At 38.7% G+C, this 27590-nt stretch overlaps 1 protein-coding gene across 2 annotated transcripts in view; it reads left to right on the top strand.

Moving 5' to 3' along the window:
• Positions 1-20376, top strand: part of Pkn2 (protein kinase N2) — a 97610-nt gene extending 77234 nt beyond the window's left edge. For both annotated transcript variants that reach the window (XM_031375714.1, XM_031375713.1), the window contains exons 9-22: positions 1410-1553; positions 1866-1941; positions 2607-2781; positions 2996-3122; positions 3542-3672; positions 3762-3837; positions 3918-4009; positions 7838-8014; positions 10700-10762; positions 11964-12040; positions 12798-12940; positions 17407-17514; positions 17722-17802; positions 17889-20376. In XM_031375714.1, the coding sequence (XP_031231574.1) occupies positions 1410-1553; positions 1866-1941; positions 2607-2781; positions 2996-3122; positions 3542-3672; positions 3762-3837; positions 3918-4009; positions 7838-8014; positions 10700-10762; positions 11964-12040; positions 12798-12940; positions 17407-17514; positions 17722-17802; positions 17889-18092 (1674 nt within the window). In that variant the 3' untranslated portion in view covers positions 18093-20376. The remainder of the gene's footprint in view (positions 1-1409; positions 1554-1865; positions 1942-2606; positions 2782-2995; positions 3123-3541; positions 3673-3761; positions 3838-3917; positions 4010-7837; positions 8015-10699; positions 10763-11963; positions 12041-12797; positions 12941-17406; positions 17515-17721; positions 17803-17888) is intronic.
• Positions 20377-27590: the final 7214 nt, after the last annotated feature.

The raw sequence follows: 27590 nt of genomic DNA, 5'->3' as shown, positions 1-27590 counted from the left end.
TTCTAACAAATAGAATAAAAATAGTACTAGTAATCAATTATGAATATACCACTGGTAATCTTAAAATACTTACATTCTCAAGGTTTTAATTCCAAGGTATTTTTGCAACACTAATTACAAGTCAGAATGAGGTGAAGTCCTGGAATCTTCTGATTCTTTCCTTTGCTGGCAATGAGTTTGTATTAGCCAGACATTGTCATTATGACAAAACACATGAGAAAAATCATCTCAGAGGAGGAAAAGTTTTACTTTAGCTTATAGTTTCAGAGTTTGGAATTCATATTCATTTGTCCCAGTTGTTTTTAGACTCAGCATGAGACACACATTAGAATGGAAGCCACATGAAAGAAGACGGCTTCTCACTTCCCAACAGCCAGAAGCAGAGAAAGAAAGGATGGGATGCCAATATTCCTTTCAGCCGTACACCCTCAGTGGCCTCCTTCCCCACTAAAGCCCTACCTCCTAAAGTTTCATCCACTTCTCAGAAGCTCTCCCATCCCCTGGCGTAACCCTCCAGCAGACTGAGCAGGGATGCTAGGATGACTGACACTTAAGACTTGTGGCAGTAGTACTTCTGCAGGCTCTGTTTTGACTCATGTTTATTTCATGTTGCAGTTTTATAAATGTTTTCATTTTTGTCAACTAGTTTTATAATTTAAAGTCAAAATCTATTATGTATACTAGGGGCGTAGATAATGAGATGCTTATCTTCACAAATTGAAAACCTTTATATAAAAGAAATAATTTATTGTAGAACCTAAAGGTAAATACATTTATATCACATTGTGGACGAACTGCATAATTCCTAAAATCAAAACAGTAGAAGAGTCTGGTGTTTTCTAATTAAAATATACATAAATTATAACATTGCAGAAATCAATTCATGACTTGATTCCAACTTACGAACTATTGTCTAAGGTATATTTAGTAATAAGTTGTTAAAACTTTTAAGTATGTTTTCTCATGTAAACATTATTTCTGATGAGCCCAGTATATTCTCTTGTGTGGCCTAAGAGTGGGTCAAAGACATGGGTTTTCTGAGGCACACAGTGAGCCATCTTAGCAGCAGGCCACCACGCAATGGCATGTGAAAAAGAAAAAGCTGAAAGATTGAGGTTCTAAGTGGAAGAGGAGTTTCTGTGATTATTGATTGTTCTCACTGTGGCTTCTGGCCTTTACCTTTAGAAATGCGTCAGCAGAGATTGTCTGAATATAAGTTTAAGTTAAAACTGGTAAAAGTAATATATAATTTAAAAATATTACAAAGTTTTGTTTTAAATAGTGTGATTTTGATGTGTAATTTGTTTATTGTATTTGTATTTCATATATTTTGTGATATTTTATTCAAGTGTGTGTCCAATGATGTCTTTTCTGTTTGTTTGTTTGTTTTTTTTTTTTAATTATCTTAGTCACGTGAACTGGAAATTTCAGTTTATTGGCGTGATTGGCGATCTCTGTGTGCTGTAAAATTTCTGAGGTTAGAAGATTTTTTAGACAACCAGCGGCATGGCATGTGTCTCTATTTGGAACCACAGGGTACTTTGTTTGCAGAGGTAATACATGTATTTTATTAATGTGCATAACCACAGTAGAAATTGTATGTGCTGTCAACATGATGTAGAAATGGCAAGGGTGTTAGCCTAAGAGACAGATATGCTGAGCTCTTGACTGCTCTGCTGCATAAGGGCCTGACCTGGAGGAAACTCACATCCCCTCTCTAGGTCTGTGTTCTCTTCTGGAAAAGGAAGGGGTTGGACTGATTGTAGCTAAGATGCCCTTAAGTTCTCCAGCTTAGGAATCTAGTAGATTTAGTGAACCATAGTCCATTACAGTGTTGATGTCAATTTATATTTTCTTTATTGCAGGTTACTTTTTTTAATCCAGTTATTGAAAGACGACCAAAACTCCAGAGACAAAAGAAAATTTTTTCAAAACAACAAGGTAATTACTAAGGATCAAGTGCAGTATTTTATGTATAGAAAAATCCAGCTGTCAATTTGAAAGTAATTGTATCTTTCTTCTTAGTTGTTCATTTGTAACAATTTTTAAAGGGGTTTAAACACACCCTTAAGTAGAATAACAGGACTCCATCCATGCCTTTGTTTGGTCTTCAGTCTAGTAGCTTAGGTGACCTCAAAGTGTGCTGTGACCTTTAAAGTGTGATGACCTTAAAATGATCCCCATGCCTCTGTCTCACAAGTGCTTGGATTATGGGCACACACCACTATGCCTGACTTTTTACTGAATTTCAGTAATAACCAACTCACGACTGTCTTAGCTCCATCCCCTCTGCTTTCTGAGCTTATCTGAAGCAAACTCATATATCACTAAGACTTGTTGTTGATTATCACAGATGACTTAAACTTTAACCACATGTAATACTAGAGTTAAGAAAGAATTTGAACTCGTGATCTATTTTTAAAAACTTTTTGTGCTGTTTACATTTGCTTTTAATAGAAAACAAAATAGTTAAAAACTAGATTTTAAGTTACAAATTTGTTCTTCATAAATTATAAACTGATGAATTATGAATTTTTCTAATTATGGCTTTCAGTAATATATAAAGAAATTACTTATCCTGCTTTCGTTATTCACTATGTCTACAGGCAAAACATTTCTCAGAGCTCCTCAAATGAATATTAATATTGCCACTTGGGGAAGGCTAGTGAGACGAGCTATTCCCACAGTAAATCATTCTGGCACATTCAGCCCTCAGACTCCTGTGCCCGCTACAGTGCCGGTGGTTGATGCACGCATTCCTGATCTAGCACCTCCAGCCAGGTACTTGTCTTAGAAAGCTTGAGTATGTCTTACATAGCCGTTGCTAGGATGTCTAATATGGGTTACAGTGGTTGTGTTCAGTCCCCCTCTTTCCAACGAGAATTGCAAAACTGTCGCTCCTTATTTAAAAGAAGTTAGTTTGCTTTTATTTTGCAGCTACTTAAAAATAAAGACTCTGATTGCAGCTTTGGTAAATTGCTTTGTCTTCTATAAGTGATTCTACAGTAACCAAATTGGACTTTGATCTTGAACCTGAACCTCCTCCAGCCCCACCTCGTGCTTCTTCCTTTGGAGAGATAGATGAATCTTCTGAATTGAGAGTTTTGGATATACCTGGACAGGCAAGGCATTCTAAACGTTCCTTGTACAATTTCTTCTTAAAATAAAACCATTATAGTAGCTAAAGTGTACATCTCAATTAAAATTATCAGTATGAATGTATGGTTTTCTGGTTCTTTTATGTTTGTATTTTATGAGTAAATTTTCTCAGGTAGATGAAATTGATAGGAGATAGCCCTTTCTTCCTTTTGGAACCCTGTTATCACTCGCCTCTATTCTCAGGCCAAAAGGAATGCAATGGGCTGTCGACATTAAAGAAGACGATGTGTTTGGGGGAGGGGGAGCTGTTTGTTTAACAATAAAAACAAATGAGCTAATCTGAAACTTTTTCTCAAATACATTTGGAATTATTTCTCTGACTTTTATCAAATAACTTGTTTATTGAAGTGTCCTAGTTTAATGAGCACTTGATATTTTACAGGGTTCAGAAACGGTTTTCAATATTGAGAATGACAGAAATAACATGCGGCCAAAATCCAAATCTGAATATGACCTGACCATTGCTGACTCAGGTCGAAGCTGCTGGGGTGTGGGGGAGCTTGAGGACAAGAGGTAAGGGGTGAGCAGCCGCGCTGCTTCAGCACTGTCGGCCTGCTCTGTAGTTTAGTTGATGACCTCAGTTTTAATCATTACTGTTTCAGATCTCAGCAGAGGTTTCAGTTCAGTCTACAAGACTTCAGATGCTGTGCTGTCTTGGGGAGAGGACACTTTGGAAAGGTAATCTGTCAGCAGCACGTTAGAAATAAGTATAGGATTAGAAATTCAAATAGAACTCAATTATTTTATTCTTGTTTCAGGTGCTGTTGGCGGAATATAAGCACACAAATGAAATGTTTGCAATAAAAGCCTTAAAGAAAGGAGATATTGTGGCACGAGATGAAGTAGACAGGTGAGTTTTAAAAGTGAAGTTTTTCCTTGTGCTTAGAGATTAATGAGCAGACAGCAATAGATTTGAGTTCCTAGAAGTATTTGATGATGCTAAATTTATCTTCTATGGCAAAAAATAGACAGTAATTGAGTGCTGTTTTTCTTTTCAGTCACTTCTTTCCCTTAAGCCAGGTTTGTTGATACCAAGTAAGGACAGGAAAATGGTTAAATTAATTCCATTAAATTTTAATAAGTTACAATGTTGATAAAGTATTAAAATGGAAGTGTTACTGATTTGTGACTTACTTAGTAAAAATAATCACATTTTAGCCTGTGAAGCTGATAAAATGTCATTTCCTGATAATCCATAAGTAACTCAATGGTTAATATACCTTTTTGAAATATACTTTTATGACTTTTCCCTTCTATGTGTTAAAAGTTATACTTATTGGGGAAAGGGGGGGCAGTGAGCAGGATATAAAGTGAATAAGTAAAAAATTGAATTAAATTTTAAAAATACAGTTATTTACTATATATATGTACACACATGAGAGGCATGTGTCATACATGTTGAGACCAAAAAAAACAACGTATCGCCATGTGAATCCTGGGGATCGAATTCAAGTCCTTGATCTTGTCAGCAAGAACCATTACCTGCTGAGCCATCTTGCTAGACCTCCTTTTGTGTATTTCTTAAAATCCATTCTTTTTCTTTCTTTCCTTTTTTTTTTCCAGTCAGGGTCTCTGTACATAGTCTGTCCTGGAACTCACTGTATTAGACCAGACTGGTCTCAAAACTCACAGAGATCCACCTGCCTCTGTCCCACTAGTTCTGGGTTCAGAGGTATGCACCCTAATGCCGAGCTTAAATTTCATCATCATTACTATTATTATCATTGTGTCTGAGTGGTTTTTCTGCACCCTGTGCTTGCAGTACATATTAAGCAGAGGGTGTTGAGTCCCTACAGACAATTGAGCTGCCATGGGTAACAAGAATCGAACCTGAGTCCTTTTGGGGGGGGGGGGAACAGTGCTCTTAATGACTGAGCCATTTCTTTGAGTTCTCCACTTAGTGTTTTTTTTTTTTTTATTATAGAGCCTTACCTCCTAAAGAGTTTATTAATGGTAATTATCATGGATACATCTTTATATGGGTATGAAAATGCAAGGACTTTAGGAATAAAAAGAATTGAATTCAAGAATATATTTTAATATGATTCATACACACATATATATGTAGAACTCTTTTATTAAAATGGCATGTTTATCAGGAAGGCTCTCCTGTGATATTTAGTAGTATTTTTTTAGACCACTAAGAATCTTCATAGACAGTAGTCCTGCAGAGACTGGCAGATGGCTCAGCGTTGAAGAACACTTCATTGTCTTCTAAAGGACCCAGATCTGATGCCAAATCCCACACCAAGCAGCCTCCCAGTAACTGCAGTTTCAGGAGTCTGACTTTCTTAACTTCCACAAGCCTCTGGACTCACATAGTGCATATAAACTCACACAAGTACATACCTATGCCTGAAATAGTAACTATATCTTCTTAAAAATATATAGAACTCATTTGTTTTCTAAAACAATAAGAAACTAGTTATATTATGAGCATCCATAATCTAAAGAAGAGTCTAAAACTTGAAATGCTCAAAATCTAGACTTTTTAACTGAGGATGTGATGCCAAAATCCACAAATATTTCATACACAATTACTTAAAATATTATTGTAAAATTACTTTTAGATTTTCGATATAAGGTACATTTAAAGCATAAATGAATTTTATATTGAGACCCGAGACCATTGCTGTGCTATCTCATTACCTGTGATCAGAAACAGCTCTGGCCTCAAGCACTTCAAAGAGTATTTAATCTATACTATTGTGTAATCCTGGTGGTATATATATAGCTTTTTGCTACATTGTTAACTACTTTGAACCAGATCCTTGTAAAAAGATGCTTTCTAATTAACTCAAAGGGAATAATCCTAATGCTACAAATCCTAAAGTATAGGTCAGAAGCTAGAAACAGAACCAGATTCTAGGCCATTACCCCTGGTGAAATTGAACCTAGCTTTAAATAAAACTTGAAAAGTATCCCAAATTATTTCAGTTTTAAACTTTTCTAATTTTGAGTAACATGGAAACATCTCACATATAAAAACCAAAAAGGATAATCAGAAATGCTAAATAAAGCACACTCTTGGAGAAATTTGGGGAAGGTAATACAAAAAAGGTAATTTAAAAATGTTATCATGTCTAGAAGAACTCATGAAAAAGAATCCATTCAAAAAAATAGACAAGTTGGAGCTAGGAGGATGCCTCAGTGGTTAAAAGCATTGGCTGCTCTTCACAGGAGCTGGGTTCAACTGCAGCACCCACATGGTAGCTCACAACTGTCTGTATCTTCAGTTCCAAGGGATCCAACACCCTCACAAAGGTATACATATGAGCAAAACACCAATGCCCATAAAATAAATAAATAAATCTTAAAAAAAAAAGGCCAGTATATATTTTAAATGATATATAACTTCTGTATTAGTCAGATACTGTCAGAGCCTCTCAGGAGACAGCTATATCACGCTCCTGTCAGCCAGCACTTGCTGGCATCCACTTAGTGTCTAGATTTGATGATTGAATATGGGAAGGATTCCCAGGTAGAACAGTCTCTGAATTGTCCTTCCTTTAGTCTCTGCTCCATAGTTAGTCTCTACAACTCCTTCCATGGGTATTTTGTTCCCTCTTTTATGAAGGAACGAAGTATCCACATTTTGGTCTTCCTTCTTGAATTTCTTGTGGTTTGTGGATTGTACTTTGTGTATTCCAATCTTCTGGGCTAATATCCACTTATCAGAGAGTGCATACCATGTGTGCTCTTTTGTGATTTGGTTACTTCACTCAGGATGATATTCTTCAGATCCATCTATTTCCCCTGCCTCACTAATACAGAAGTAGAGGCTCACAGCCATCCATTGGACTGAGTACAGGGTCCCCTATGAAGGAGCTAGAGAAAGGATCCAAGGAGCTGAAGGGTTTGCAGCCTCTTAGGACGAACAACAATATGAACTAACTAGTACCCTCAGAGCTCCCAGGGACTAAACCACCAACCAAAGAGTACACATGGGGGGACTCATGGCTCCTGCAGCATATGTATAGCAGAGGATGGCTAAGTCGGTCATCAGTGGGAGGAGAGGCCCTTGATCCTGTGAAGGCACTATGCCCCAGTGTAAGGGAATGCCAGGGCCAGTAAGCAGGAGGGGGTGGGTGGTGAGCAGGGGACCTAACAGGGTCTATTGGCCCTTATTTTGATTAAGTACTAAAAATTAATAAGCTAACTCAGGCGTTATTTGAATAATACTTAACATAGTTTTCTTTTACTTTGAGTTTTAAGTAAAATTAACTTATTAACTAATTATTATACTTTCAGGAGAAGGAAGAATCTTTTTGCTTTTGTTGTTTAGGCAACATAAATGTTCCACATTCAGGGAGTTTTGCCATGAAGTTTACTTACTGAGTTTCAATAAGTAAATAACTATAATTAGTTAAAACTAGTTACAAAATAACTATAACTAGTAATTATAGCTAATATAAATTTTCATTTATAGTAATGTAATATAATATACATTAACTATAATTACTAGTCCCATTTGTGCCAGGAAATTATATTCATGTAATTTATATAATCTTTTAAGTTTTGCTTTGCATATTTTAATTTTTATTAATATATTTTCAGTTACCATTATATATCAAATAGAACATTTTGTATAATATCTCAAAAGACATTTTTATAATTTTAAAAATTCATAAAAGTTTGAAATTTTATTTCAAGTTTTGATAATTGTTTTTTCTTACAGCCTAATGTGTGAAAAAAGAATTTTTGAGACTGTGAATAGTGTCAGGCATCCATTTCTAGTGAACCTTTTTGCATGTTTCCAAACAAAAGAGCATGTTTGCTTCGTGATGGAATACGCAGCAGGTGGTGACCTGATGATGCACATCCATACTGATGTCTTCTCTGAACCCAGAGCTGTGTGAGTATCAGGATCTGGCTCGCTCTTCCCAACTCCTGCCTTTCTGGGATGAAAAAAAGTTATGAACTTTAGATCATTGGTTCTTTCCTAATGGAATATAAACCCTGTAAGAAATATTAGAATTTTTTAGGTTTTTTGCTTAATACTTTTTTATGTTTATGTTCTATATTGTCCTTGTTGAAAATTTCATGAGTTACCATTATTTCACACTTGATAATTTAGATACAACTCAGGTTACATTTAGACTCTTTTTATATTAGCTACTAGCTATCCTCCTATAGAATAGTATCCTGGGATACTAACTTTAAAGGGATATTATACTCTGGGCTGGAGAGATGGCTCAGCAGTTAAGAGCACTGACTGCTCTTCTTATAGGTCCTGAGTTCAATTCCCAGCAACCACATGGTGGCTCACAACCATCTGTAATGGGAATCTGATGTACTCTTCTGGTGTGTCTGAAGTTAGCTTCAGTGTACTAGCATACATTAAATAAATAAATAAATAAATAAATAAATAAATAAATAAATAAATCTTTAAATAAATAAAAAGAAAAAAGTAAATTATAATCAAAGTACAATTAATTTTTAAAATATAGAAAACTTGGTATCTCCTTTTTATTTAAAATATTTATATGTATATTTTAAAAGGTAAGTCTGTGCTTACCATATTTCTCAATGACTGTTAAAAAAATTAGTATAGGATGAGTGTCCATTGCATAGAATGCTTGAAGCCAGAAGTGTTTTAGACTTTTGGTTCTTCAGATTTTAAAATTTGGCCAAATATCTCAAATCCCCAATCACGAAATTCTCCAAATTCTGTATCTTTTTTCCCCCTGAAGTATTCCTACGCTACGCAAGCTATCTTTAAATTTGGTGTGTATCCTAGGCTAGCCTCAAAAGTCATTAACTCCCAAATTTTAGGATTGTAGGTGTCTACCACTATGCCCAACCTTTAAGCTTTCTGAGTGCTGTCTTAGAAGAGCCTTTTATATTTCAGATTAGAGGGTTAGAGATGGTCACTCTGTATTCTTACTGCCTCTAAGGAAAGAGATGGAGACTTCACTATAAACCATTTTTGTAGTTAAACTGAACTTTATATTAAAGTTAGCCTATTTAAGCATTTTATATTATTATTCTAATTTCATACCTTTTACATAGATAAAACCTAGAAAAGTTCTCCCGTATTTCCTACATGTTAAGACTTGCCAACATTACATCTTTTTGTTTTGTTTTGTTTTTTGTTTTGTTTTGTATTGAGAGAGCATTTTTCTGTGTAGCCCTGGCTGTCCTGGAACTCACTCTGTAGATCAGGCTGGCCTGATCTCCCAGAGATTGCCAGCCTGCCTCCCAGTTGCTGGGATTAAAGGCGTGCACCACTACGCTCAGCTTCCAAGAGTACATCTTTATCCCAATCTCTTCTCTAGTCACCCAGCTATTGATAGTATCCAGCTCTGGACCAATTTTTCCATTTATAAGGCTCATGCAAACCTCAACTAGCATCTCAAGTTGCTTTGCTTCTCTGTGTTTCTACCGTTTCCCAGGGCTGCTACTCTTCCAGCCCTCCTCATCTTACTTAGTAGCAAGCTTGTCTTCTCTGATTTTCAAGCCAGACTACAGAGCGCCATTCCCAGTTCTCTTTCCCTCACCTATAGCATACATATCTCTAGGAAATCCAATCAGCTCTCTCTACAATAGTCCCAAATAAAAGGAGCTTTATTGATTTTTACTTTTGAATTATTGTCTTGTTTATTATATAAATGACATTCCTAAGTCAGTTTCACACATTTGATTTTCCATGTAAGCGTTAGAGGTGTGTATAGACAGTCATAGTGTCAGCTTTCAGTTTTCAGATAAGAAAGCAGGAATTAAGTCTAATGCATAGTAAAGTATTTTTAAAGCAAGTTGAGCAGTAGTAGGTCACTAATAATTCATTTTTTAAACATTTAATACTTTAAAGGTTTTCCTTTATTTTATTATGAGTGCCTGGATGTATTTACGTGCACTACATGCATGCAGTGTCTGTAGAAAGCAGAAGATGGAGTAGGATCTCTTTCGGTACTTTAAGAATTTTAAGGTGAAGGGCACAGGAGATGGTCACAAGAGGATCCTGACTTTAGGCCAGCCTGAACTACATAACATAGTACCTTTATTGAAAAAAAGCATATAAAAGCATATTAAGTAGGTATTTACCTATATGGGAATTACCTTTTTTTGTATGTTTGGTTTTGATTTTTTTAAAACTCTTTTTAGCTTGCTATCTGCTCTACTTCCCTGACTCCCATCCTGTGCATTAGCCACAGCAGATTCTGCACTAGTTGTCAAACTAACAGTGTCTGTGCCACTGTTGTTTTCCTCAGAGAGTGGCCAGCCTGTGCTTGCTCACACAGCTGTGCCTTGCTACCCTTTCTCTCCGACTCTGTCTGTCGCACGCTGTAATTCCTCCTCAGAGCCAAACCAGAAGTCCTCTCTCGGGACCTCAGTGAATCTACCAAGCCAAAGGAATCCCATTCAGTGCTATAACTATAATTTTCTCAATTTTAAAATCCGTCTTCAATAGCACAATATACTATAGAGAATAGGAATAAATAAATATTTGAGGACTTAAGCCACAAAATTATGCACTGAAGTATAAAAGGGTTCAAGAGCAGTGAAGTTTGTTAAACATTTGATTTAATTCTTTCAACAGATTTTATGCAGCATGTGTAGTCCTTGGGTTGCAGTACTTACATGAACACAAAATTGTTTATAGGTAAGTATATTTTTCTTGTTTATAATAGCTTATGTACATATAAATAGAATTCACAATAACTAACAATGGTATTTTGTATTTAACCAACTTTTTAGTTTTCTCCTACATGTGATAAGTATCTAGAATCCTACCCCAGTGTGCAGATTTTGTGATAGAGTTCTCGGTGTGTGACCCTCTACTCATTTCCTAATTGAAATAGTGGACATATGAGTTGGCCTGTGGTGACACATTCACCATTAGTATTCATCTAGTGATGACATTTAACTGTCTACTGCAGAAAGTCCTATAGACCAATTTACCAGAGAGAAAAACAGATTGTGCCAGAGTGTAAAGCATGGGGCTACTCCTTCATCACAGTGTCTTGGGTAGCCTATGGTAGAGCTGTTCCAATGTGTGAAGCCCTGGCTTTGATAGCCAGCACAATAAGATAGAAGTGCATAAGGAAAGGTTGCCATCACCTTAAGTAAAAAGTATATTGGTGGTATGGTCCATGTCTGGGCACTGCTCCGTAAACTACAGAGCAGCTCATGCTAGCATCTGGTCCTGCACACAGTGAGTAGTGCTGCTCTGAAAAAAACCTCATTATGAGGAAGCCAGTCAGAAAAAGGAGTCTGTAAGTAGTGGTTTATTGTAGTGTCCGACAATATTTTTTTAAAGATTTCCTCATGGTTCTGTTTACTTAATAAAAAATATTTTAAACTAGCTTCATTTGTAATTGATTAGCTTTCTGTTTATTTTAAATTATAGTCTTAAAAGTTAAATCTTGGCCAGGAATGGTGGTGCACACCTTTAATCCCAACACTTGGGAGACAAAGGAAGGTGAGTCTGTTGAGTTTGAGCACAGCCAGGATTACATAGAGAAACCGTGTCTCAAAAAAACAAACATTACCTTAAATTCTTTCATGTGTGTAGACAAACTTCAAATTGTGATTAAGTCTGATTACTCTAAATAAAAATTTAACTTGAATAAAAGGTATTTAAACTGATTCTACATTTAAAGAGATAAAATATTCTTATCAATATAACAAGAAAAAATTATTGAATATTATACTATTATACAAAAGAAGAAAAATGAGAGCATCTCCAGCCATAACTTGGAAAAAACATTTCTTAGAGGACAAAATTGAGCTCCTCTTGAAAATAAAAATTACGTTTTGTATTACAGTTTACTGATTTATTTTCATGTTTCCGTCTTGAACAGAGACTTGAAGTTGGATAACTTGTTGCTTGATACAGAAGGCTTTGTGAAAATTGCTGATTTTGGTCTTTGCAAAGAAGGTAATTGGGCTTTGTAAATTCCTTTTCTAATAGATTATTGTTCCTTTGTACTTTGGTCATTTTCAAATTTGTATATGCAAACAATGTACTTTTATTTTAATTTATTCCATTACAACATTTGGATTGTTTATATATACCAATAACCACAAAGTCTTACTTTGTCCTGAGGATATAGTACTTCCTGTTTCCAGAACCTACAATATGAGATTCAGCCTGTCTTTGTGTGGCTGATAGTCTGTCTGCCAGCACTTTACAAAGACACTAAGCACCAGCTTGTTGATTGGGATTGTGCAGAATGAAGGACATGTGTCTAGTGACTTCAACAGGCTTAGAACTATTAACATTTTAAACTGGAAAAAGTAGACTTAACTATCTCAAGTTTGTTTTCTATATATTCAGAATTAAATAAGACAGTTCAAAGATCACAGGAGAATGTATAAAGATCAATGCTATAAGACAGTAATCTCTTTATACTTGTTAGAACTAATATTTGCTTCTTCTTCTGTACACTAGTAGCTTTATTTTGTTGCTTACTATTAACTCTATTTCCTTAGTACATAAACACAGTTCTTAGATATGTTATTACTAGCAGGTATTTAATGAATCAGTAGTTTGATGGGTGAAACAAATTTGCTAAGTCTTGGTGTTGCTGGAGTTAGATCACCACATTTAGCAATGTTAGTTTTTTTTCCTAAGCATACTTTCTAATTTTCATGCTTTTTTTTTCTTTGCTAACACTTGAATTTATCTTCTTTAGGAATGGGGTATGGAGATAGGACAAGCACATTTTGTGGTACTCCTGAATTTCTTGCCCCAGAAGTACTAACGGAAACATCGTACACCAGGGCTGTAGACTGGTGGGGTCTTGGCGTACTCATATACGAAATGCTCGTCGGAGAGGTAAGCAGCAGGCGACGGGAGAGAAAAGACGGAAGATGATGACTGGGAGTTCATAAAGACATGTGCATGGGTCTCATGCATAAGAAGGAACTCAGTTTTATAAATACTCAGAGTGCTAATGATTGGCTGTGTTTCTACAATAACTCTACTAGCCTCGTTTAGATTTTTATATGACGGATGGACTGCATTATGAATGTCCTCAAATAGCTTCTTATATTTAAATGTTGTGAAATGGTTATGTTTTGTGATTTTTAACAGAACTGATATTTTGTAGGGTAGAACAACAGGATACTGATAAAAATATACCCTACAGGCAGGTATGGTGGTACACATCTGTATTCCTACCACGTTTAGGGGTTTAGGTAGGAGGAATATAAATTTAAGGCCAATCTGGCAAAAACACCTTGTCACTGAATTAATGTACAATCAGTCAATCAATAAATCTGAATCTATAAAGAAAAGTCTGCTGGACATCTATCAGAAATAAATGTGATCTTCAAAAACAACAGCAGTGTTGGAGAGATGGCTCAGCAGTTAAGAGTGCATATTATGGCTGCAGAATTCCCAGCACCCTAGTATGAGAGCTTAAAACTGCCTGTAACCCCACAGGCATCTGTACTCGAGGACACTTATCTCAGACAGACCCACATATACATAACTAAAAATACTTTTGCAAACCAGGCATGGTGACATATACCTTTAATCCTAGCATTTGAAAGGCAGGGACAAGCAAATATCTGAATTTGAAGCCACTATACAAAGTGAATTCCAGGACAGCCAGATCTGTTACACAGAGAAACACTGTCTTGAAAAGCAAACAAACAAACAAATACTTTTCAACCCACTTTTTAAACAATAGAGCAGAATTGACCATCAACACTTTCCCCATTTTCTGTATATTAACAAAATTAGCCAAGCAGTGGTGGTGCATGCCTTTAATCCCAGCACTCGGGAGGCAGAGGCAGGTGGATTTCTAAGTTCAAGGTCATCCTGGTCTACAGAGTGAGTTCCAGGATAGCCAGGGCTATACAGAAAAACTCTGTCTGGAACGCCCCCCGCCCCCCCAAAAAAAAAGAAAGAAAGAAAAACCAAAAAACAAAATTAATTTTTGAGGATAACTGAATTATATAGAGAAATTTTTACAATTTGTGAAACAGGAAGTAAATGAAAATAATAAGGGGCCTAATATGTTTTATGAATTGCTAAGAATTATAATAGGAGTGGAATTTAGAATGAGTGTATTTTTTTGACAAGGAAGTTGAAATCTTTCTTGAGAGGGATTTAACTTCTTGGAATTATGGATTATTCTGGAGTTTCTCATTGCCAGCCACCTTCCTTGGATATCCAACTCATAAATCACTTAGCAGCTGCATGCAGGAACGGACATCTTTTTTAGTGTCAGATGGTTCTGAAGTTTTAGCCTGCATGTTTTAACTGGCGTTTAACCATAATGAACAGTTCCATCCAATGGACAGCCCTTTCAGTTTGTCAGATTGGACTAGCTCTAGAAAAGCACGGAAGGAATGGCTCATTGAAGAGCTATGTGTTTTGTACATATTAGCTTTTTTTATTTTGCAGCTATTATTAGATACAAAGTGGTTAATAACATGTCACAGCACTTGTGAGGTAGGATTGGGATTTTTTGTCCTTGACATTTTTAGAACCTGTTTGTACTTTAGGATCAGACGTGAAATCCATCCAACCTCATTTATTTTTCTAAGACATTAGATCCAGATTGAAGTTCTCACCTCTGTTTAGAAAAGCTGCTATAGGTATTTGGAATGGAAAAAATTGATTCAGCCTTAATATACACATTGGTCTTACTTTCTAAGGTGTCAGAGACTCATGATACTGTTGCTGGAGGTGGTGGCATACTTAACCTCTGTCTCCATTCTAGCTTTGAAAAGAAATGTTTCTGTTGCCATATTTTTAAATGTTACATTTAAGTAAGTCTAAGATTTAATTCTGATCCAAAACTATGCACTTTGTTATAATTCAGTTTCTGCCTAGAATCCTGGTGCACACCTTTATTCCCAACCATTTAGGAAGCAGAGGCGAGGGGATTTCTGTGAATCCGAGACCAGCCTGGTGTACATAGTGATCAGGACAGCCAGAACTATATAGAGAGACCCTATTTCTAACCCCACCTCACACCGTAAAAGAACTTTCTGTGTTAGAAATAATATGCAAAAAGTACTGTTGTAGATCTTGTTGAACTAATAGGCTATTGATTTTTTGACTTCTTCTGTTCAAGCTACTGGCTTAACAAACAAGCATGGAAGTTCCTGCTTCATAGTTTTTAGAAGGGCTTCTAATTGGTTGAGTTTTAAACATACCCAAGAGGTATTGCTATTCCATTATTGTTGCCTTTTAATTCCATTTATCTTTAGTGCCTCCACAGGAAGGTAATTAGGAAAGGAATTAAAACCCACTGGTCTGCATTATAGTTTTATAGTATTATTGAAGCTTCAATGATAATGTTTATTTTTTTTTAACTTATTGGTTCTTTGAGAATTTCGCATTATGCAACCCAGTCCAACTCATCTACCCCTCCCCTCATACCCTCTCTCCAATCTTGCAACATCCCCTGCAACAGAGAAAAAAATGTTATTGTGGAAGCTGTGTAGCATGTCACAGTGTGTCCCACAGTATACCCTTTTGTACACACTTCTTGGCTGGCAAATGTTCATTGAAATGACTCATTTGCTGATACAAGGCCTCTGGCTTCTGCTACTTTATCAATACTGGAACCCCACTTGAACTTCTCTAGAATGTCTTGTTCTTGCCCTGTGTCTTGGAGCTACAGGACTGGCCCCTTCATGCACTCCAGGAGTTCATCGGTAGGGCAGATGTTGTATTGGACCAATTCAAAGCCCTAGATCTGGGCCTGAGAGGTATCTGGATTGGTCAAGCCTCTGGCTCCCACTCTCATGCTGGCTCTCCTGCTCTCACACTCTTCAGGCGCACACGTGCACATGCACACATACATACACAAACACTTCCAGCAGCTCTACCCTGCTGCCCAAGTAAGGTACAGGACCTAATTTCCTGAGTGTTACAGCAGGTAAGGGACATGGCCAGTTCTCCCACTCTCATGACTGAAGGCCAGCCCTCCTCCCTGCCATAGATGCCACCACCTGGTAGACAAGAGACAGAGCCAGCTCTCCTACAGCCACACCTTTTAGACAAGTCACCCATAAACCCTTACATTCAGAGCCAGCTCTCCAGCTTTCCTGCTCTGATGACATCTGAGTCAGCTCTCCTGCCTGCCATTGGTGGCATGGGGTAAGAAGTGGGGGATATTTCTCCTCATTCATGCCACCCCATGTCTGAGAAGTTACAGGGCCAACCCTGTATATACAAGGCCACATCCACCTCATGGTCATAGATAATATCACCAGCAACTAACATCAGGCTGTTCCTCGCTACTCTCAAGTTTCCAGTTCTCTCTCTCTCTTTATTTAGGGCTCTGGGTGTCTGGAGTCATCTCATGAATCCCGTGACACCACCCTACACACCCCACTCATGCATTATGGCCTCTGGCAAGGGTCATCTTGGACATGGCCTGCCTGAGCCACTCCCAGCCACCCACCCCTGCCTCAGTTCTGTGCAGCACCAGACTAGACATCAAGCTAGGCTCCTGTCCAGGCACCATGGCACCAGTCTCGTGATCATCTAGAGCTCACTCCTCACCCAGTCCACACAAGTGACTACATTCGAGGGTCATCTGTCTTAGGCTCCCTCCTGCAGGAGGCAGGGTTCTTCTTGTCTCCTAATTGGCTCCCAGTCATTTGGGGCCAGCACAGCACAGGACTGATGGTCATCTTAGGCTACTACTGATCATTCAGATGTTCATAGGTCAAAACTCTCCTCTCTGCCACCTTTTGATGGACATGTGAACAGCAGATATACCCGCACCTGTAACGCTTCTAGGGGCAGGGCTTTCTTATGTATGTGTTTCTGGTTTTGTTTGTTTTCCTGTTGCAAGTGTGGATAGGCTATACTCTGTTTAGTTTTGGTTTTTTGTTTTTGTCCCATTGGACATCCTCTTCATTTCTTGTGGGAAGGGTTGAAATAGGATATCACAGTGTAGCCATGTTGACCTGGATTCAACTGCAGTCCTCCTACTTCAGTCTCCCAAGTGTTGCCTGATCGCTATAAGCCACCATGCTCAGCTCAAAATCAGAACTTCTTATAGTGTTTGTCATGTAGCCCAGAGATAGCACAAGCTACTTACACTATGTAGCGAGGGCTGGTCTTCAACTTCTTATCCTCTTGTCTTTATCTTTCAAGTGTTGAGATGGCAGGCTTGTACCACAATTCCTGGAGATTGAACCCAGGCTTCACACTTAGGGCCGGCACTAACTGAGTTTATCTCCAGGTCCCATTTTGTTTCATTTCATTATCATTGCCTGAATCTTGATTCTCCTTTGAATGTTTATTTCTTATTATCTTATTTTATCTAGTCTCCCTTTCCTGGTGATGATGAAGAAGAGGTTTTTGACAGTATTGTAAATGACGAAGTAAGGTATCCAAGGTTCTTATCTACAGAAGCCATTTCCATAATGAGAAGGGTAAGAAATTAGGATCAAGAATTTTTTTTTAACTTTAAAAACTTTTTTTGTTGAAAAGAATTTCCTAGTTGAATTTTAGAAGTTGTTTTGAATTCATAGATGTTGTATGCTTTAGACAAATATAAACAAAATGTTCTAAGTCTTTGAAAGCAGTGAGAGTCACTGTTGGTGAAACACATTTTATTGGTTTTAATCTTAACTTCCTAGCTCTTAAGGAGAAATCCTGAGCGGCGCCTGGGAGCTGGTGAGAAAGATGCAGAGGATGTAAAGAAGCACCCATTTTTCCGGGTAAGTGTAAAAGTTCAAAGTTTTTTATGAAACTTGAGTGATTAAGAACATGAAACTAAACTGGCTGATTTATTTTTGTGATCTAGCTAACCGACTGGAGTGCTCTAATGGACAAAAAAGTAAAGCCACCATTTGTACCTACCATTAGAGGACGGGAAGATGTTAGTAACTTTGATGATGAATTTACCTCAGAAGCACCTATTCTGACTCCACCTCGAGAACCAAGGATACTCTTGGAAGAGGAGCAGGAGCTGTTCCGTGACTTTGACTACGTTGCTGACTGGTGTTAACTTTCTGGACACTGAGACCAAGTGGACTGACCACCAAGAAGACCCTGAGAACAGCAGCCCTGCATTTGCTTTCTGTGCCACAGGAGCTTCTGAGGTCTCTAAAGCACATGACGACGTGCTTACAGTACTGTTTCATACCTTAATGTTTTCAACGTAAATCTGAACACTGGAAGCAGTTTCATGGAGTTCAGGCTGAGTGACGGTTGGCCATGGAAATCCATTACAAATAAACACTTTTACATCAATACTCTATTTTTAAAAAGAAGAACCACTCTTTTATAGTCCCCATCTTTGCCCTAGGCCTGCCTTAAGTGGAAGGAAGATTAATCACTTAACTATATTTTACAAAAGAAAAAGTAGGGCTTTGGTTGCTGTTACTGGTTATATAAAAAGTGTGATTCTGTTTGACTAAGGCAATTATTTTTTTAAAAAATCACTATAATATGAAAAATGTGGCAGTTGGTACACCTTTGGTGGCTTGATTTAAAGGAAAAAAAATGAGAATGTATTGATGTCTACTTTGATGAATTTTCTATATTTATCAGGAGAACACTTTATTGCCTTAACTTTACCAACCATGTAGCAGAGCCTCAGCTTCCCAGCAGAGCTACCTGCCAAACGAGCTTTTGTTTCTTAAACAATGCTGCAGAAAGATAGGAACATCAGCATTGAGTTAACATTAACAGTGAGGACTTCTGAGCAGCTGGAGCCAAGAGACCATGCTAACTGTATGCATTCCCAAAGTCAAGGCACCATGGAGGATGTCCAGTCAGGGCTTCCAAAGTCAGTGAACCTGATTAACCCTTTGTTGATAATGCATTTTACACGTATTTCAACCTAGACATCTTCCTTCTTGTGTCTGCTGTAGAAGGGAACTCTATCTTTGTTAAACCATAGAGATTACCATGGTATACATGCTGTGAACATGTATATGTACAAGTTGTAATGTATTCTGTGTTGTAGGCATATTATTTAATTTCACCACGTCATCACTTTTGTACAGTGGCCAAGCAGACACCTCCAACTCTAGCATTTCCATTAAGTGCATTTGTACATTTTAGGCCGCTGGATCCAGATTTTATATTGGCAGTTACTGAGGGCAAAAGCAATATATTGTAACAGAATGTATAAATATTTTTGATAAAACAGTCTATATTTTATAAAAAGTTATTATAACACTAAAACTGTACCTCAAAAGTCTCACAAATAATTTGATCAAATACTCTCCACATCCTCAGAGGATCCGTTCGTGGCTTTTTATCGCTTTTATCATATGCCTTTTTGTAAATCATGACCTTCACTGGGCTGGAATATTTTTAGGTTTTTGTTTGTTTTTACTTTTTTCTCCTAGCCTGTCACTCTGTTGTTCTCCCTTAGTTCAGTAATATCATTGATAATTCTGGGCTTAGCATGTTAGGGCCATGATACCTCAGGAACAGCAAATTGGTAACTAACCACACTTGAATTAACCACGCAATCACAGTGAGCTCATCTCTTACTATTCCCAAAGCTGAGTCAATGAGAAACAGGAAAGTACACAAATACATGAGGAGTTGAGCTTGAAACAGCTTTGCTGAGATACATTGGCCTACTGTTATTGTACTCTGAGAATGACTAAAATTATCCAGACATACTTTATACTACCTTCCAAATTCATTATTATTTTTCTCCCAAGATCCTTTGGAAGAAAATTTTCTAAAAAGAGGCACAATATGTTGCTGCAAGTTGCTTTAAAATGCCAGTTAATTGCCTTGGAAAAGAACAATAGAGAAAAATAGAGTAATTATGTAGCTTTAATTTGAACAGTGTTAACACACTCTGAAAGTAAAACACTAACTACTTTTGAGGTACAGTCTGCATACCTTTGTTGGGTCTGAAATATGCATAGAAAGCAACATTTCAAATGGGCTTTTAGCATTAAAAACTGACATAGAGTTATATACACAGTGTACAAAAAAATTTTTTTAATTGAAGTCGATCACTAAATTTAGAGGTCAGGACACAGTCACACAATTATGCTGAAAAAAAAGCACTCATTTTTCTGTAGTTTAAAATATATATATATATTTTAGCCAGATTTTAAATTTTAAGAGTGTAAATAGATTTTGCTATTACTGTATGTGTATTGACTGCTCAAGCACTTTGTAAGGAAAGCGGATACTTTAGAATGGTACCCTATGCATTCAAATGAAATGTGCCTTTACGTCATTCTAAGAAAAAGGGGGTTTGCAGTCATAAATTACCACAAATGCACAAATTAAAGTTTAAAATAGATTGAAATTTGTAACTTTGGTTTTAAGTTTTCATTCCTTTTAGAATTGTCCTTGTGTTAAAATAGTTGGCTCTACTTTGTTCAAGGTCTCGAGAAAATTATTTTTAGTTAGCTTTCTTTTTATCCTGGGGAAGGCACACTGTCCACTTCACTTGGAATAATGGGGAGATTTCATATTCTAGTTCTGTATCCCACAGCTTCTTTCATCCATGCATAGAATGGCCACTGTCACTAGACACCAAGACAAGGGAAGTTGCCAGGAGGAGAGAAGCAATGACGTTTTCAAGATTAAGAAGTAAGTATGCTAATGGTGAAGTATAAGCAATGGTGACATGGGAGCTCCCTTGTGTTAGAGCAGTGGTTCTCATCCTGGGGCGGGCGGGAGTGGTGTGGAGGGGGTGCAATTGACCACTTCACAGGAGCTGCTTATATATCAGATGCTTATATTGCAACTTACAATAGTGGCAAAATTACAATTATGGAGTAGCAACAAGATAATGTTATGGTTGAGGGTCACCACCACAAAAGAGGAACTGGATTAAAGGTCAAAGCATTAGGAACTCTGAGAACCACTGTGTTAGAGGATAACATTTTAGTATTAGATCTAACATTTGAGTAAATTGGCAAATTAATAAAGCAAAATGCTAGCCATTTTGTAGTGATTACATTTTTAAAAGTATATTTTAGAAATGTATCTTTGGGCCATAATGAACATTGTTATTATATGCTGACCTGATCAAAGCTGACATCTATACTCAAATCTGACAAGATTGTTTAAGGACTGCCCATCTCCCAGAGCAGCTAAGTGAGTGGTAAGGAAAACCCAAAGGAGAAGAAAGCAGTCTCATGTGGTCATGTACAAGGTTAGAGGTAAAGACCTGGATAACTTGGAAGTCCAAGTGTCAGAATCGCTGCCTGGTGCCTTGCTGTTCAGGCCCTGACTAGGTGGAGTCCCTAAGACCAGAAACACTCAAGCATTATTGGTCTCATTAACGGTAAGAATAACTTTGACAGCCCTTTGTACTCAAACATGGAGATAGTCTTGAGCTGTAGTCTAGACATGCCTGGGCTTTAGCACCCAAACTTAAGAGCGCGGGTGAGCTGGTGTATGCATCTAGTCCTAGTACTCGGGCACTGTCGGTGTAAAGACTGCTGCAGAGGTGGCAACTTTGGGGCCTGTGCCAGGCAGCACTACATCGTGTCATTCTGCCTCCTAAAATAAACAGTGATATGACATTGCATTAAAAATAAATAAATTCAGTCTAGGAGGAGATTTGAACCTCAGAGTTTTTAATAATGAAAAAAGTCATTTTGTGCTATGAAATCAACATAAGCTAAATAAAATAGGGGAGGATACCTGTTTTATTACCTACTACTAGTGAATGTACTGGGTCACATGTGACCCAGTCCGAGTTAGCAGCGTCTGCAGTAGACACGGCTGCATTAGCAGATTGCAAGTGCGCTTTAGTACGAGGAAGTCTAGAAGGCTACTTGCCATATTAATAAATTAAAGAAAAAAGTTATAAATTAGAGATCTCATTCCTGATTTTTTTTTTTTTAAGCAAAGGAAGTAGTTTTCTTAACCTGACAGATGGTGTCTACTAAAAACATAAAGAAATATGACCAATTACCTCATCCTCTACAGCAACGGTTCTCACCCTGGGGGTCGAGACCCCTTTAGGAGGGCAGACAACCACTTCACAGGGGATTCATACCAGATATCTATATTATGATTTATAACAGCAAAATTACAGTTATGAAATAATAAAAAAAATAATGTTATGGCTGGGGGGGGGTCACCATAATGTGAACTGTATTAAAGGGTCATGGTTAAGGAGGTTGAGAGCCACTGGTCTACATCCTTTGAGGAAGCATTTTAAGTTGGGGACTAAAGCTAGGACACCTGTCATCATTACTGTACTGTTTATCTGAGTACTCAAAAAGGGAACAAAGTAGCCATTATTTCCAGATGGATGTGATTGTCTGCTTGGCAAATTCCAGAGGTCTGGGCATTAGCAAATCAGGTACAGCACTTGTCTAGCATGCTCGGTCCCCTCATCTCCCAAGTCAGGTGTAGGGCACACTTGCAGTCCTAGCAGTGTGCCTTGAAGACCGGCAGGTCAGCCCATACATAGACTTAAAGGCCAGCAGCGGACACTTGAGGACTGGAAGAGGCTGAGGGAGAGGCTAGGCAGGAGGAAAATTTCAGGGTTACAATTTGCTAACAGTAGTGATTTATTCAAGATGTCATGTGTCAGTATAACATCAAGATAAAAAATAACCTAGAAACAAATACAACAGCAGCAAAACCAGTTACCTATAAGAGTTAGAAAAATCCTTTATTGGGACATTAAAGAAATCTAAGTACATACTCATTTATAGTATTTTTCTCTCAAATTAGTCTATAGATACTGTGCACAACTCCAGTCAGAGTCCTAGTAGGTTTTTGTGGATCTTTACAAGCCTAGGTTACCTGGAAGAGTAAAGGATATGCAATAGGCAATGATGAACTTCCACATACGTGATGTCTCTTGAAACTCTTCCCAATCATACTGAAAAGTAGCAAGAAAAATGGTCCTCATTCTGCTACTGAACCACTAATGTGAGCTTGGACAGTGTTGGGGTTTGGATAGAAAATGGCCCTGTGTGCTCGTGTATGAGCACTTGGGTCACCAGCTGATATGATGGTGCAGTTTTGACAAGTTGTGGATCATCATCCTGAAGATTGGGCCTTGTGGGATGAAGTGGGTCACTGTCTCAGATAATAAGGTTTATTGCCCCTCCCCAGTCAGCCTCAATAGTTCCTGGCTGCCCCCATGGTAGAACCTGCTGCCTTGGCCTCTATCTTCATCATTACAAACTGTTTCCTGCCATGACAGACTCTTGTAAATGACCTTTTACTAAGTATTTTGTCACAGTGACAACTCCAGAGGTTTCAGCTTGCTGGGAGTATGTGAACATTTCATCCTCAGGTTTTCATCCATCAACTTTAACATTTTTAGTCTTCGATGTTGAGCCTACATAGACCAGTAGCCTAGCCACTTGGTCTGTCCCTTTCTGGAGGTATTTTTGAGATCCTCTAATGATAGACAAAGCCTTCACAGCTTAACCATGTATTTGGTTACCTTTAAAATTTTTTAGAGGCATCATTGAATATCTACCATGTCCAGGACACAATCTGGCATCCACAGAAAAGAGTAGACTCAAAGTCGAAGCTAAAATGCTGGTGGTGCGGCTAAAACTCCAGCCCCACTGCGTAGTGAAATGTAGATGGGCGTGCGAAAATGAAACAAGCTGGAAGCAGAGGTTTTATTTGCCTGGAGTCCATTGTTGAATCTTTCAGTATCTCTCCAAAGGTACTGAGTGAGGCTGTTAAGGGGACTCTGAGGACTCAGACCAACAAGCCGGCTTGGCACCTTCAGTGAGGGGTTTAATGTAATTGGCATATGTTCATCTGAGAACTCCCATTAATTTTACTCCGTAGACTTTTCAGAGTATAGAACAAACTGAGTTAACTAAGAACACTAGACTGGCTTTAGTTTGATGGCTTTAATTCTGTGGTCTTTGTTGTGTTAAAACTATGCTTTGGCATGAACATGAAGTTTAGTGCATTATCCAAAAGTATTTTGCATGCATACGAGCAGGCTTTCTTTCTCAAATGCTTTAAAACTGAGCATTGCATCAGATAAGGCCCTGAGAGAAGCAGGCTGCTACACACCAAGGAAGGCATAAGAATTGTTTTGCAGGAGAAAAGCTGTTTTGCAGTTGGCCTTTGTGACACTGTCGTGTCTGACATTGTTCCTTACACATGCCCCCTAAAACTCCTGGGATATTTTTGTGCCAGCTCCTAAGATAGGTGTAATTTCCTAAGTGAGTATTCTGAGATGAATGGGCAACCAACCATATGATTAGACAGTAGCACTCCAACCTAAGACCTGATAGCCCCTGACACCCGCAAGGGGAGGAGTGCTGAGGGATATGGATACCAACTTACATAAGAACACTGCCATAAAACCTAAAGGCCTGCCGACGCGTTTCTATCATCTCACCACATGGAAGGCCAAGGTAGAAGAGTTTCAAGTTCCAGACTCCATAGAGAGACCCTGTTCAGAAAACCCGAGTCACACACACAGCCCAGAGAGCAGTTAAAAACAACAGCAGACACCCAAGGTTCCTGGAGCAAAGACCCAAAGAAGGGCTGGAGTTCTGCCCCTCCACAGGGCGTGGCCAGCAAATTGCTCACCTCTGCCCTCTTATTATTTAAAAAAAAAAAAAAAAAAAAAAAAAAAAAAAAGCAAACGGGGTTCCCTGGCTCTGCTATAGGAAATTAATAAAATTAAAGTGAGAACTTCAGTTTTCAGCCAGCTGCCATCTGGGTCACTTGCATCTAAAGTATGGCTCAGTTTTTGAACCTTTATCCATACTACCTCCTGTATTCCAGACACTACCTCTAAGTAGATAGGGTTGAAATTTTTTCCTAAGCAGTTTCTGTTTAGGTATTTTACTTGGTATGTAGGGAAACAGGAATAGAGGAAGTCAAAGTGGTTGGTATGAGGGAAAACAGATGTATCTTCTTAAAATCTGTCAAAAGCCTCCAGAAACTACTTTAAAGGCCACTCCTCCCCACCACAGACCCTGAACGGATGCTGGGGGAAGTATGTGACAGACACAGGGATCTCTCTGATAATGTCCTTACTGTGATGCCACAAGTCCTGATATCCTGATGCATATGTGTAGGGATCTGGGGTGGGGAGAGCATAAGGATGTCTTGAGGGGTCAGCACGTCTTTCTGTAGCTCCACAAATGGTAGAGGAGATTAAAATCCAGCATCAGGAAAAGTCAGGGCCACTGACAATTGGAAATATTAGCATGGGGCATAGAAGCCTTTTGCCTGGATTAGGACCAGATGGGTACAAGGCTGACCCCTTTAGTAGTTCATTATGATAATTAAAGTAAATCTCACACCTGTGATAGAAAATTAGCACAGGCCCCAAAGACTGCCGTGAACACAGAGGCGTACTATCAAGAGGCATTGAGTTGCAGAAGTTCTTAGTTTGCAAGAATAACTAAAGGAAAATTTCTAGCTATTAACTCCTTGTCACCCAGCTGATAAAAGTTAACCTTTTTTGCATGTATGTGGTGTGCTGTGCACGCATTTGTGCTCCCATGTGTGCAGGCATACTTGGACATGCCTGTAGAGGACCAAGGCTGAACTCAGGTGACTTTTGACCACTCTCCACCTGATATATTGAGGCACAGTCTCTTGACTAAACCGAGAGTTCATCTGTTTCTGCTTGCCTGCCTAGCTAACTCTGGGGATTCAGGGTGGCCTCTCACATCCCCCCAAATGAATGTGTCTTCTGTTGAGCAAGATTGTCACATTCATAATGACAAGGATTTTACTCCTTTTCTCCAATCCCCCAAAAGAATTTTCTGATATTTGCTTGTTTTGCCTTTGAAAGACCCCCAGAACTGGGGAGATCCTTACTCAAGTCTCGGGATGACGCAACCACCCAATAACTCACGAGAGACCGAACTTGCTGCAATCACATGAGGTTTATTTGGGATAGGCTGGTACTGGGGTCGATCTCGAGACCATGCTGGCCAGAGGAGTTCGACCTCGAACACAAGAAGTGTGGGGTATTTAAAGGGAAAAAACCACAAGCTGGGGGCGGGGAGAGGGTTACCAAGGAAACATAAAAACAGTGGAAAATTTCAGAGGGACCCAACCCAAGGTATTCAGTTAGGGAGGAGAATATACTCATTCTAGGAATATAATCTTCTTCTACCGGTCCGCAGGGTGGAGAGTCTCATAAACCAGTAGACCTTCATTCCTAGTTCCGCCCTCATTGTGGATCATTCAGGAGGGACAGGTATCGGGAACCAGAGCCCTGAGGCTCTGAGTTAGCCAAGTTCCTGGAACTACCTACTTCACATTTTTGGCTTGATACAGAGGTTTTCCATGCCCCCTTTTAGGTAAAGGTTACACATTATACATACATTTCTATTAAATGTCCTCATTTTAAATTCTAAGATTCTCCAGCCTTTCACTTTGAAGACTGGATTTCTGTGTAGCCTTAGCTGTTCAGGAACCCACTCTGTGGACCAGTCTAGCCACATGCCTCTGCATTCTGATTGCTGGGCTTAAAGGTGTGCACTACCACCACCTGGCTAGAATTCACTTTTTCTAAGAACCTGTATGTAAGGTTTGCTTTTAAATATTCTTTTTACAGAATTCTACTTGAAAGATCTGGCTTACCTCAGTACTGAGGCAAACTTATAAAATTATCCCTTGTGGTCTGGCTGCATGGAAAGAGCACTGTTTCTATCAAGAGACCTCAGTCCCATTTTGCCACTGACTGGGGTTTCTTACGGGGTCCCTTGTTCCTCGGGAGATGGGTTCTGGCCAGGTGTGCACAGGATTCGGCTTGTCAAACAGACTCAACACAAGTAGTGTGGGATCTGAGTGTATTTCTCAAAAATGACATGAGGCTTTTACAATCATTGTAAAAGAGAGAAATGAAAAATCTGACAGCTCAGTAGTGAGGTACATCTCAGCTAAAACACACTGGATCTAAAACATCAGCCATCTCCTCTGGACTGGCGCAACACCTCCCCCACCCCCACCCCCACCCCCTGCTCTGCTCCGAGCATCATGTTCCGGCCGAATGGGCCGGGCCAGAGTGGGGGGGGGGTTGCGGGTGCTCCAGCCAGGAGGGTAGAAGCTCGAATCTCGAATGTTCAATCTCTTGAATCTCGACTGGTGCTGCACCCCCTGGGCCCAAGAGCTCTGGGCCTGGGGGGGCTACAGACTGCATAGATCTAAGTCCTAGTCCACCTAAGTTCTGGTACTAGTCCAAGTGCGAGCAAGTCCAAATGCTGAGTGCCGACTGCTGCGTCTAGAATGCTGAATCTAGAATGCTGAATGCTCCAGACTGTATCTCACACACAACACACACACTCTCCGTTCAAGGTCCTGCCCATCTTAGGTAAAACGCCTACTATGCTAATCTTTTGGGGAAGTAGAGACTTGTCTCTTGCTAGTTCCTAAAGTGGTTCAGCTGCAGTACGTGACTGAGAATGAGGATTTTACTTGACCTTGCCCTGGGATAAGCCTTCCAGTCTGTAAGTTCTAATGCCCTACCCACAATGCTGGAAGCAATTAGTTTGGATGGCTTAACATTCCAAGTCAGGGTTTGACTAGGACGTTGGAACATTGGTGAAGG

The sequence above is a fragment of the Mastomys coucha genome, unplaced genomic scaffold, assembly GCF_008632895.1.
Source record: "Mastomys coucha isolate ucsf_1 unplaced genomic scaffold, UCSF_Mcou_1 pScaffold16, whole genome shotgun sequence".
Lineage (NCBI taxonomy): Eukaryota > Metazoa > Chordata > Mammalia > Rodentia > Muridae > Mastomys > Mastomys coucha.
The sequence above is the reverse complement of the archived record's forward strand: the minus strand, read 5'-3'. Positions and strand labels throughout refer to the sequence as shown.